This window comes from Paroedura picta, chromosome 2, assembly GCF_049243985.1.
Source record: "Paroedura picta isolate Pp20150507F chromosome 2, Ppicta_v3.0, whole genome shotgun sequence".
In the NCBI taxonomy this organism is placed as follows: domain Eukaryota; kingdom Metazoa; phylum Chordata; class Lepidosauria; order Squamata; family Gekkonidae; genus Paroedura; species Paroedura picta.
In genome coordinates, this window is record NC_135370.1 from 98590106 (window position 1) to 98602220 (window position 12115).

The 12115-nt window shown below is 37.0% G+C and overlaps 1 protein-coding gene across 8 annotated transcripts in view; it reads left to right on the plus strand.

Annotated features, from left to right (window-relative positions):
* MICAL2 (microtubule associated monooxygenase, calponin and LIM domain containing 2) overlaps positions 1–12115 on the plus strand; it is a 213511-nt gene that overhangs the window by 131783 nt on the left and 69613 nt on the right. For 7 of the 8 annotated variants that reach the window (XM_077321819.1, XM_077321821.1, XM_077321822.1 and 4 more), the window contains 2 exons: positions 73–161; positions 3901–4000. In XM_077321819.1, the coding sequence (XP_077177934.1) occupies positions 73–161; positions 3901–4000 (189 nt within the window). Of the gene's footprint in view, positions 1–72; positions 162–3900; positions 4001–7478; positions 7532–9390; positions 9593–12115 lie in introns of those variants that run through there. The other variant, XM_077321827.1, reaches the window with a different exon arrangement.

Below are 12115 nucleotides of genomic sequence, written 5' to 3' on the forward strand. Positions count from 1 at the left end.
TTTATTCCCAGTCAGTTAAAATTTGATTTCATTTTGAAAAAAGTGAAGAATGTGATTCCTCTTCTTTTTCAGATAAATTTTATTGCAAGTCTCATTTTGCACAATGTAAAACAAATAATAAACACAGGAAGAGGAGAGCTATGTTAAAGACTCATGAAAAGGTATGTATGGTATGTATGGTTTTACAAAACATGTACATTCAATTGATAGGCAAAAGCTGAAATTTATTGGAAAAGGTTAAGTAAATATTGATGGCAATTGATTAGAAGTTATGTTCATAAACCCTTTTGACTTATGAATACTACTAAACCCAAGTAATGATATGACTAGCCCCCAACCCAAGGCAATCAAAATCCATTTGCCAAGAGAATGTGGATCCAGCATGAGAATCATTATGGGCATTGACTTAAAACCTTTAACCTTTAACCTCTCTATTCTATGGTCTTAAAAGATGTTGGAATATGCCAAATCTGTAGTATGCATGATTTAAGAAGATATCCTATAAGGATAAGAAGATATCCTATATGAAGATATCCTATAAGGGGCATCAGATGTGTAGTTAGCATATTTAGATCAGGAACTTCCTGGTATTTTTCAAATAATCTCCTCCTGTGCCCTGGTTGACTCAGTTGGAAACTTCCTGTTCATTTGAACATACTTCCTTCCTGTTTGCCTTCAGATGAAGAACAACAGTTAGTCAGTCAGACTGCTATGAGTCTTTCTCTTCTCTCTCTCTTCACAATAAAGATATTTATTCTTTAAGCAGCTGGAGCTTGACTCTTTCGCATAAAGTCTGCCAATAAAAGGTACAATATATGATGTACTGTGTGTGTCAGAATGAGTCATTAGATATAAAATAATACTGGGGTTGCTATTATTGAATCTACAAACTAAAGATTAATTTTTCCAGTATGTTTTCCACATAGCCTTTTTTTCTTCAACATGGCAAAATAATCTTTTGAGTTCCAAGGATATGAATGCTTCACTCACTCACTCACTCACTCATATTTATTGACATGCCAGAATATTGCAAAGTATGGCAGAAGGTCAGAGCAAGTGAATATATAAATAGACAAAACAAAAAACAGTAATATACTAAAAGAGTTTACTTCTGGCTATCAATACTTCAACTAAAAATGTAATGAATATGGCTGTAATCTCAGAAGAATTATCATTTAATAGATGCATGGAGTGCATTTTCCTTATTCACAAGACATTTGGATTTTAATTAATGGAAAAGGAATCATTTACGGGGAACATCAGAACATCCTAAAGCTGGCCATCCAGAATGATGTGTTGAGTTGTGTCCAGTGAGTTTACAGAACAGAAAGATAGCCTCCTGAAATGGAACCTAATGATATCTCTCGACTAACACCTTTGAGGGGAGAATATTCATCCTGCCCAACAAAAAAGCTCCGAATAAAAATTATGGAAGAAATGAGCTATCTTTCCTAGCTGAATTTGTAAACCAGATTGAGCAGGAGAACATATAGGATTTTGAGAGTCAAACAGTTTTGGGAATTCAAGATCCAAGAGTCTCTGTTTTATGATATGAAAGATGGATGATTCATTGGACCAATAGTCCAGTTTGAGAGATTTTTAATTCAATAACAGAAAACCAAGAGGCACAATGAAAGTCATTTTTAAATGAAAAATTCAACAACCCAGCTCAGCTCTAAAGAATATTTTAAGACAGTATTTAAAGGTTATGATCCAGGCCTTAGTTCCCCAAAAATGCTGGTACAGTTCTGCATAAATAGCAGAATAAGGCACGCATAGAGGCACCTAAGAATTGACAAAAGTAATTTGCATGGACACCTTCAATATTGGTTATTGAATGCTTTTTCCATGAGGGCATGCCATATAGTTTTTGCAATAAGATTTTAGCATTAAAAATTTCTACTGCAGGAACAAATTGGTTACATTTAAGAAAATAAAATGGTTTCATTTGAGCATAGGAACATTTGGAAAAATTTATTGTTTGGGTTCAATGGATTGACCAATTAAGGTTATAATTATAAGTGATGAACAATTATTTAAAACTTTTAACTTGATTGATTTCCTTATTTCTCACAAACAATTTCTTTGGTTTCCAGCAACTAGAGAATACGAACAGTTTCAATTTCAAATAATTTATGAATAGAGAATTAGACAGTACATATGAAAAAAATTAAATATTTTAGCAGGCCTCTAGTGTAAGAGAAGATGGTAGTATCATTGGTATAAAGCAATAAAGGAGTTGGATACAATCCTAATTTAGGAGGATGATCATTGATAGATCTGAAGTTTTGTGCCATATCATTCAAAAAGAAACTGAAAAGTTGAGTGAGGACACAGCCTTGTTTGACACCCTTAGCAGATACGAGAAATGCTACATGTTTGAGGAGTGAGAAAGGAGAAACTTAAGAACGTGTGCATTAGTATTATTTATTGTCTCTTTGCATATACATCCTAGGGGAAGTACCAGAACCAAAATTTTAAAAGATTAAAAGACTCACAATAAAAAAACAACTGTAGCATCTAGAACCAGTGCAAGAAAAAACATAAGAGGTTATATAGGGGATCATAAAAATGAAGCCAAACAAAGTTAAAAAAAAATGAACTTCCCTGAACTCCTGTTCACAAAGTCAACAAAAAGCCTGGGGGAAAAGAAACAGTGTCCCAGTTCTTCAGAACCAGTATAGGTACAGTATGGTACAAATGCAGATTCATAGATGGAAGGGGATAACAGCATTTCTTTTGCATGTTTCTATAGTTTATCATAACTGGCAGGCAGATTCATGTGAGAAATAGTGGTCCCTTGTGAAGTATGGTCCCAAACTGTTACAAATGGTGCCAAGAAGCTAATCAGCAACCAGCAGGTGACAGACTGGTCCACAAAGGATGATGCTGGGTATGACATGGAGTTCCCTGCTTGTCCCATCTTGGCTACTCTTCTGCTGTTTTAACTTTGAAATCCTTTAAGATGTTGTAGTTTTAAGTCATGGAAAAGAAACATAACTCTGCATCATATATAGTTTAGCCTTAAAATTATTTTCTTTAAACTGTTGAAATGAATAGAAATAGCACAAACACTATCTTGTTTTTTGTTCAGGGGATATTCCAGGTGAAACACGACCCATGTCCTTGTAGAGTTTCTCTCATGGTCAAGCCACATGGTACTGTTTTTAAATAGTTGGGTCCAGGTTTCCACAACTACACAGCAGCCTATCCAAAGAGAGAGCTCAAATGGGCTCGAATGGTTCAGTGAAGGAAGGAAAGACTCCTTACTCTTCCCACCTCCCCAGCTGTTTTTCCCACATGAAAGCCATGCTGGTGGGTTGTTTTCCTGATTTAGTTACTCCACATGAACTGCCTAGGCACATGGAACTGATTGCCCTGGAGCCTAAACAGGGTTCATTTGCCTAGCCTGACACGCCAGACTGGAAAACATTTTAATGAGTTTTTTAAAAAATTAGCTGCAGTGAAAAGAAAAAGTCACAGGGGGATTAAGTGTCCAAAGCTCCCATGCAAAGAATAAAGGATTACATAGGGTGTTATAAAGCTACCTGATATAGCTGACTCAGATGCCTGGACAAATATAATTCCACTCCTTCAGTGTCATCTCCAGGACCACTCCCAGATATAGGAAACCAGCTAGCCCAACTGAGTGGGCCCTGTATACGAGGGTGGGGTAGAAGAAGAGTTTAAGGGCCCAAATCTGCCCTGCCATTTCTTTTGGTGCTAGGCAAAGACAGCAGATGGACAATAAGGTAGGATTTTTTTAAAAAATAGAAAAGAGTATGGAATGACATCATACAGCAGCTGTATTTTCCTTTGTTTCTGAAGAATTTTTAAAAGCATATCTTTGGGCTTGAAATTATGGTGCTAGATATAATGTTTAAATATTTCCCTTTAAAGGCGGAAATGGAATTATGGAGGGAAGAGGAGCCCATGTCTGCAGAAACCACCACAGAATGTAGTTTTGCTGCCAAAAGCAACCCAGAGGCCCAACCACCAGGTATCCTGACTTCATTCTTTAGGAAAGCTCTAAGCTGGCCTCTTAAGGTGACAAGGGATCTGCTTGACCTTCCAAGACGCCTCTCTAACTGGATGCATGGTTTTCTGCACTCTACCCGTCTTCATTTCAGGGACAATGCATACAACTATACCTACTTGTATGAACTCCTAAGCTTCAGTGTGCCATTCCTGTGTGCACTTCAAGAATTGCTTGCCCATATTTACCGGGATGTGGAACTATCTTGTGAAAATGTCCTTGAACTGGTGAAAAAATTCTTTAGGGTTTGAATTTTTTTCCTGAAGCTTTGTTGTGCCTTTCAGATTTCCAAAACAAGCAGCCTTCTGATTATACTTGCACATTACAATTCAGTAGGCGTTTCTAAATGAGCCATGAGGTCCATTGGATAAATATGATACAGTCTTTAGATCATTTCAGACTTTTTGTTATATCTTGAAGGCCAGTGTCCAGATACATTTCTAAACTATACAGACAATATGAAGAATTAGTTTTATAGTTTTTTCTTTGTTCCAATTCCCATTATAACCAGATTTTTATAATTGTTTGTTTACATTTTATCTTGTGTTAGACTGTGAAAGAAAGTTCTTTCATACATTTCTGCATCTGTAGCAAGACTGGTTTTTGAAACCTGAATATGGCACATTCTTTATTTTTCCTTTCCTCTTTTGCTTCACCTGTGCTATGGGGCTACAAAATATGTTTACTTAAACAACTTTAAAAAATGAAAAATGTTTCTGAGAATGCCTTTTTAAAATTCCTCTTTGGGATATCCTTTGTAAACACAGGGGCCTATATTGTCATATTTGTGAATAAAATCAAAGAGCAAATCTTAGTTGAGTTGAAGGTTACTTAAAGAAAGTAGACTAAATCAGTGTTTAATGAATAGCCTGTATTTATTTCCCCCCAAATTACATGGCAGTTACATCAGTTATACAAGTAGAGTGCATACAACTAATGTTGATGAGAGCTATTTCTAGATAATTTTTAAAATCCTATGATTAACCCTCACCCAGATCATCCCCTTTTATAAAATGATGTAGTGAAATAAATATATATGAAATAATTCAGAGAGATCTTCAAGCTGGGATCTTGCAACTGACTTGGTAGTTCACTTACGAGTGTAGACACTGGTGAAACTGTAGAGTTTGGGTTGTGGTCCTGACAGGTGAGAACTAATGCTAGGCACTGGCACCTGCCTGGAGTTTCTATAGATATTGTAATATATAGTACATGGTGTTTTTAAAAGCCATATTTGACTTTAATTATAAGTACCTAAAAGCATAGCATTTTTTTTCTTTTGGAAGCCTGGTAAACATTTGCAGGAGGCATGTGTGATATTCCTAAATAGAAAGCAGTTTAGGACTTGTGATTCAGGCGGTATGTTTTAGCCAGTATTAAAATAGAACCTTCAATGAATGAAAGCCATTCAGAGCCAGAATTTCACTCTATCCAACTGTTATCTCTTATTTCAGTAATTTTTGAGAGATGGTACAGAAAGAAATGTTGTAATCTACACACATTGTGATACTGCAGTATGCCTCCATACAGAGGGTAGGGTGGGAAAACAGCACACGGGGCAGCTACCAACAATTCCTGATAATTAGCCATCTTGCACCACTGGGCAAGCTGTTACTTCAGCATATAACTTTTAGAAGCATCAGATGTAGGAGAGTTGATGTGAGAGAAACTGCAAAAAAAAATAAAATCCCACAGTCTGTTTGCAAGCATCTGCACACATTTGAAGAGGTTCCTTGGCACTCTTAAAATAGAGTGAAACTATTTTGTCTTTGATTAAAGAAAAAAAAAGTGTTGGTACATGGCCCCAAAGAGTTTGCCTCTGGATTTTCAGTTGTATTGTAAAAAAGCAACAACATTTGCTTTCAATTGAACAGAATGCATATGCCTTGGTAACTAAAAGGCCAGCAATGATGACCAAGAAGAAACATGTATCTTCCGCAATTTACACTTTATAAGGGTCATCCTCAGTCATCCTTTGACGCGTTGGGTTGTTATTAAGTATGAGATAAGATGTTATTCTATCTTGCACCTTAATATTAAGCACACTTATTTGGAAGCTGAAGCCCCATCCGTTGCTGCTACTAGCTCAGCACACTTACTTGAAAATAAGTTCTTTTAAAATGAGCAGTTGCAGTGGCTCCTTGAAAGTACTGTATCACTATTAAGGATTGGTTTACACGTAAGATATTTCTCTAGACCTGATATGTTAGGGGACAAAAGGTTATATTCAATGTTGTTTTTATTCAATGTCATCTATTTCTTCTGACTGTAAGTTAAACTTTTGTATGATCCATCACAGTCCACTTGGCACATTGTTTATATACTTCATTCAGTTTTTAGTACATCAAACAACTGCTGAGGGGAGGAAATCAGGATTTTGAATTGGCTGCTGCACGCCAAATGTGATAGAAATTGCAGATGTTTCAAACATGGAAGTAATAGGAAGCATAAGTATCTTGGATTTAAAATGTTCAAGCCTCCTCCAATTTAACAGAAAAACTAAGGCCATTCCTCTTTCAGATTTACAAAGGCATATTTTAAAAAAGTTTGTCTGCATTTTATACTCCACCCAAGTTTACATAAGCTTGTTTATCAACTGGTTATAAAACAAGCTCCTGACTTGTGATAGTTCCCTCCCTGACCCAAAACAGGCTTTCCAGTCTCAGAAATAGCAGTAGAAAAGTCACGCACATTATTCACAATAGTACATAGCCAGTAGACAGTAGGAAACTGTATGCCATGATCTTCATGAAAAGTACAGTAAGGAGTACATGTTGAGTAGCCTAATCTAAACTGCTGCCTTCTATACCAAATAATTTTTGGCAAATGGGAACATGACAAAGGATGTCATTGATTAAGGCAGGTAATTGTTACTGCCAATTAAAATGTGTCAGTAGACTTGTAATGTCTATCAACCTTTTTAAATCAAATGTGGGGAGGAGAAAAATGTATCTATTTCAGGGTAATCAAAATTTCAGTTCTCTAGGAAGTCATTTTTAACACAATGCTTTCTGGAATGTATATATGTGTGAACTTTTTAAAAAATGCAGTACTACATATAATTTGGGCTGTTTTTCAGCAGCACACTAAATTTAGGCACCATTCAAAAAGCAAAACCGTTGGAGACACAGTTGTCCAAGCTAAATATGGATTCTACCTGGGTGATATATGTGCAAAGGTATCCTGAAATAAATGGAAGTATTGTTTACTTTGACCCATAGCAACTTGACTGTTCAAATGCACGTGGTTTGGACAATAGAGTTTCAAATAATGGAAGTTTTACTGTAACTGTCTTATATTCATTGCTGATATTTGACTTGAATTTAGCAGATGTGGTGAATGCTGTCATTCACCAATGAAGGAAGGTTGCTTTGTTGAAAATTATTTATGTCCTTTAAGCTCTTTCTTTTTATAATCTTCCAATCTTTTATGTTGCCTTTAGTTCATTTCAACATTCCAGTGCTACACCCACTCATTGGCTGAACCTTTCCTGCTGTAAGATGATTGCTTAGTTTAGTGTGCGTGCATGTGTGTGCCTGGATAAGAGTTTGCATGATTGTCTTCAGCTGACATGTAGTTTAATGACTAAACATGGCTTATTTATCAGGAAAGGAATAATGATCTCTCTTAGCACCTGCATGTGTTTCAAGTTATTTCTAACCTCAGATTTTATAGATATAAGCTAAATCAAATCTCCATTTTTCTATTTGCAATAGTTTGATGGGCAGAGGATGTAATAGTGCATCTAGGTCATACTAAAATACATATCAAGAAGTAAATATTTTCCAAGGTATAGTGGTTTTTCTATCTTGACAAAGCTCTCTGGGATTAGGATTATGTACATTTTTCTTGGACTAAAGTGACTTTAAAAGAAACAAATGAAATATTAAATTGTTCTAATAAAAGATGTGATTGCTTCTTTTCTAAGATTAAACTACAATTATCTAATTTTAAAGTAATGAACAAACTTTGCTCCACTGAAAATGGGCATACTGAATTTGTAATAAATTTTGATGTACTTGCTTTGGGTGCTGGTATATTGCTTTAATACCAGGCATGATATTCGACAGTGTTATATTAGAGTAGCTGTAGAAACATTCAGTCCTAAGCACTTATGTGTAAGTGTCATATATTCTGTGATGAGGATTCAAAAGAAGCAAAGAATTCTACCTACTTTGTTTGATTGGTAAGTCTGATTATATCTCACACCCCCTCCCCCAGAAATGCTTTCTGTCCACAAGAAATAGCATAAAAGTCTTGGCAAATGGACAGAGCCTATCAAACATCTTGCTAGACTCTGGTCCCAGTCTTTTCTGACACTATAAAATGCTATGGTAGCTCATAGAAACAAGCCATAAGACTGATATCAAAACACTTCTGCTATGCAAATGAATGAATAGGTCATTAAAAACCTCTGCTGGAAAAAATACTATATACTTCTAGAACTCAAAAAATTTCTAGGAATACAGAAACACTCTTGTCACTGTCCTAGGTGTGTGGTAGATACATTTAGTTTGACAGTGATTGTTGTGCAACAAAGAGTAGGGTTGTCATATTTTAGCAGCACCTCAAGGTGCCAAGCTAGCCCCCCCCCTTCCCCAACTTCAGAAGCCCAGCCAATGACGCTGAACTCTAATGTGGCCCATTGTTTTGTTGTTGGCACAAGCATGTGCCAGGCAGTTGAAGTGATTATCACCAGTGATGAACAACGTATTCACCCATTTCTCCACGTCTGGTCTTGTTCCAGAAGTTTCGGAGAGGCCAAATATTTAGTCACCCATGCATTTCCTCCATAAAACAACACACTTCTAGTACTGCTGCCCCAATACTCTTATCTTTCCTTAAAGGGGAGCCCTCTTCACCTTCTACACTGGAATGTACATAAACAGTGGGTCAGTCCTTTTCTTTAAAAAAAAATCCGAATAGTTTGTTGTTCTGCTGTAAAATGATCCTTTGCTCAACAATCACAACCCACTGTTTCAAAAACAGGCCTAGTTAAGGTGGTAGGCCCGGAAAAAAGAAGCTATTCAGGGAAACTAAGTATGAAATCCCCTCCAAGCCCTTGCCCTTAAATTGTGTATCGCTTTGAAGATTATGTTGTTAAAATACACTGCAGATCATTGAACTATCTGCAACACTGAAGATCTTGAAGACAGCAATACCCAGCAACATTATTTATCTTCTTAAATGTCAGTCAAACTTGGAGTAAAAAAAGAATAGTTAGGGAGGGTGTAGGGTTTTCTAACAGAGTGATACTCTTGTTTGCTGTGAGCGACTAAACCCTCTGCATGTTTGATCAGGATTTGATATTTGCAGCAACAATCTCTGCTATACTCTATTCATTTCTTTTGCAGATTCTTCATCTCTTAAACAATGCCAGCAAAGATTCTGTCCCTCCTCAATTATTTCAGTTTTGATGTTTGTTTCTTCAACTTGATAGTTTTTGCTAGTTTTTTAAGATCTATTTTTAAATGTTACACGAAATTTGTATTTTGCACAGAGCAATGTTTAATTTCCCCATTTGGCTGTAAAAAAATAAATGCAGTTCTCTGTCAATATTGCATCCTTTCTTCTTTTTGAACCAGAAACAGTGTTCTGGAGAAACATTAAACTTTTTCATTGGCTAGTATATAAATATATTAATATAATAAATAAATAGTTTCTCATGACACTTTAATTATATTCACTTTTTCTTAACCTATGGCACATTTGTTTTTAAAATGTTGCTACATAGTAACATTTTAGAACAAATGCTGACGAGTTCTCAGGGTTTCCAATAGAACACTATCTAACAACTTTTGCCTTTTCTTCTTTATTTGCAGTAGTTTCTCATATATTCTGAAACCTGGGGGAGGGGGAAGGGCATTTATCCTAAAGTCATTAGGGTTCTTTTTATAAATACACATTTTTAAAGGGGGGAAATCAATACAAAATATTGCTAGCACTTCAATTGCACTCGTTAAAAAACTTACACTTACTGTATCCTGGGATATATTTCTACCACTAACCAAATTCCTATGTATTTTAGGGTAGAAAAGGGACCCACAATGATTTCTGCATGTGTGGTGGTGGCAGAAACACATTGTTTCCATGCTCATGGTATATAGCAATTGTAAAATACACACTTTCACATGATGCAAAAAAAAATGTTATTGGTCTGGAGTATTTTACTACCCTGAGAATAATTCTTTGTGGTGAGGAAGATGTTTTCCTGATTAACAGAAGACACTGGTGTATTATGCATCATGGAAAACTCACAAGAAGACTGCCAAAATGGCGTCTTATTTTTAAATTCTTAATGTGGCACCAATTTTGCAGTATAAAACTCATTGTTTTTTTGCATTGCAAACGATGGTCACAGTTCTGGAAGCATTTTATCAGCGAGGCTTCTGAAACTATCCTTACAGCGACTTTTTGTGTGCTGTGGCACTGGGAACAATCTTGGATTAGCGTATTTTTTGTCTCCTCTCTTTTTCTGCTCGCAGTCCCTCATCTACCAATGGGAGCTCAAGCACCTAACTGCTGGTACTTAGCCTTTGTCAGTGATCACATGAACATATCATTTGCCCTGGCAACCCAGCCAACTTTACTGCTATGTAAATTAGCAAAAATTACGCTGTGATATGCATTTCCTCTACAGCCTTGCACAAGCGCTCCTAAGACTACAAAGCTCTACCTATGATCAGTGACGGGCCGGGGGAGGGGGGGCTCAGGGCACCTGCTGCTGACTTCTGCTTCCTCAGTGTCAGTGATCAGGTGAACATGCAATTTGATTCAGTCACCCATTGCCTGTAATAGCCTGAGAATAGCCTGGGTGTTCCATGTGCCTTTTTCTTAAGAATAAAGGGGCTTTACCTTAACTCAAGGTGGCTCTCTGGTAGCCAGGTAAGAGCAATTTCCCCCAGAAATCAGTCCTTCATAGCTTGATTTCCTCAGACCAAGGCCCTCTGTCTTAAAGATACTGGCTACAATTGAGATGCTAATTGCAGACAACGTTAATTGGAATGTGAATGACGTTGCCTCGCAACGGAATTTTCTCTTCAAACTCTTATCTCCCTACTGTAGGAGCTTTTTGAGGTCCACAATCACTGGGGGAAAACCCATTACAGCTCATGCATAAATGGGAATGTTAAAAAAAATTAAAGGATGATTTAAAAGGGTTGGCAAAATGACTGCATTTATATTTATGTATTTATGTATTTATTTATATTTATGTATTTATGTATTGTTGTTTGTTCTTATGTAAACCGCCCTGAGCCCCCAGGGAGGGCGGTATATAAATATAATAAATAAATAAATAAATAAATAAATAAATAAATAAATAAATAAATAAATAAATAACTGATACATGCATAATAGGCCACTATATCAGAGCATTGTTTCCTGTGGAAACAACTCTGAACAAATTTAGTAGGCTGTGGTTAATAAGTACCCCAAAGTCAAAATGGTATTTCTGGGGCTGTCACAATGTCATCAGTATGTCAGACCAACACAACTTCCCTTTGGAAGACTCAACAGACCTCAGACTAGAAGGGGATTAATCCTTCTGTAGGTTTCCTTCCTTTCTTTCTACTGCCCTTTTCTGTAGCTGGTTAGCTGGTAGGCAGGCTGACTTGTACTCTGAGGCCTGAGGCCCTTACCCTGTTGGAGATTTGTTGGTGTATGCCCCATTTCCTTTTGCTGCCTTTCTGATGGTTGCCCCACCATACTCTTGATTGACTGGCAGGAGCTAAAGCTATCTGGGTGTGACTCAGCCAGGCTAGACTCCAACTTCACCCACCACCTAGTCTAAATGGCTGCCCTGCTTCCACCTGGCCAGTTTGTGCTGGCACATTAAGGCTCACGGTCACCCCACATGGCAGCTGTTCCTCTTTCTCCAAGCCCTGCTGAGTTGGGCATGCCAGTGTCTCTTGAAAGGTCCTGTTTGAAATGAATTTACCATCTGAAGTGTGGGCTGCCCTTCTCGGTTGACTGACAACAGTGGTGCTGAATTCTGAGATTTACAGCCAAGTAGGCTTCTCCAGCTGGCCCAGTCCTCTTCATGTTTGGTAAGTACCGGGGTGCTTAGGTTACCCCCAG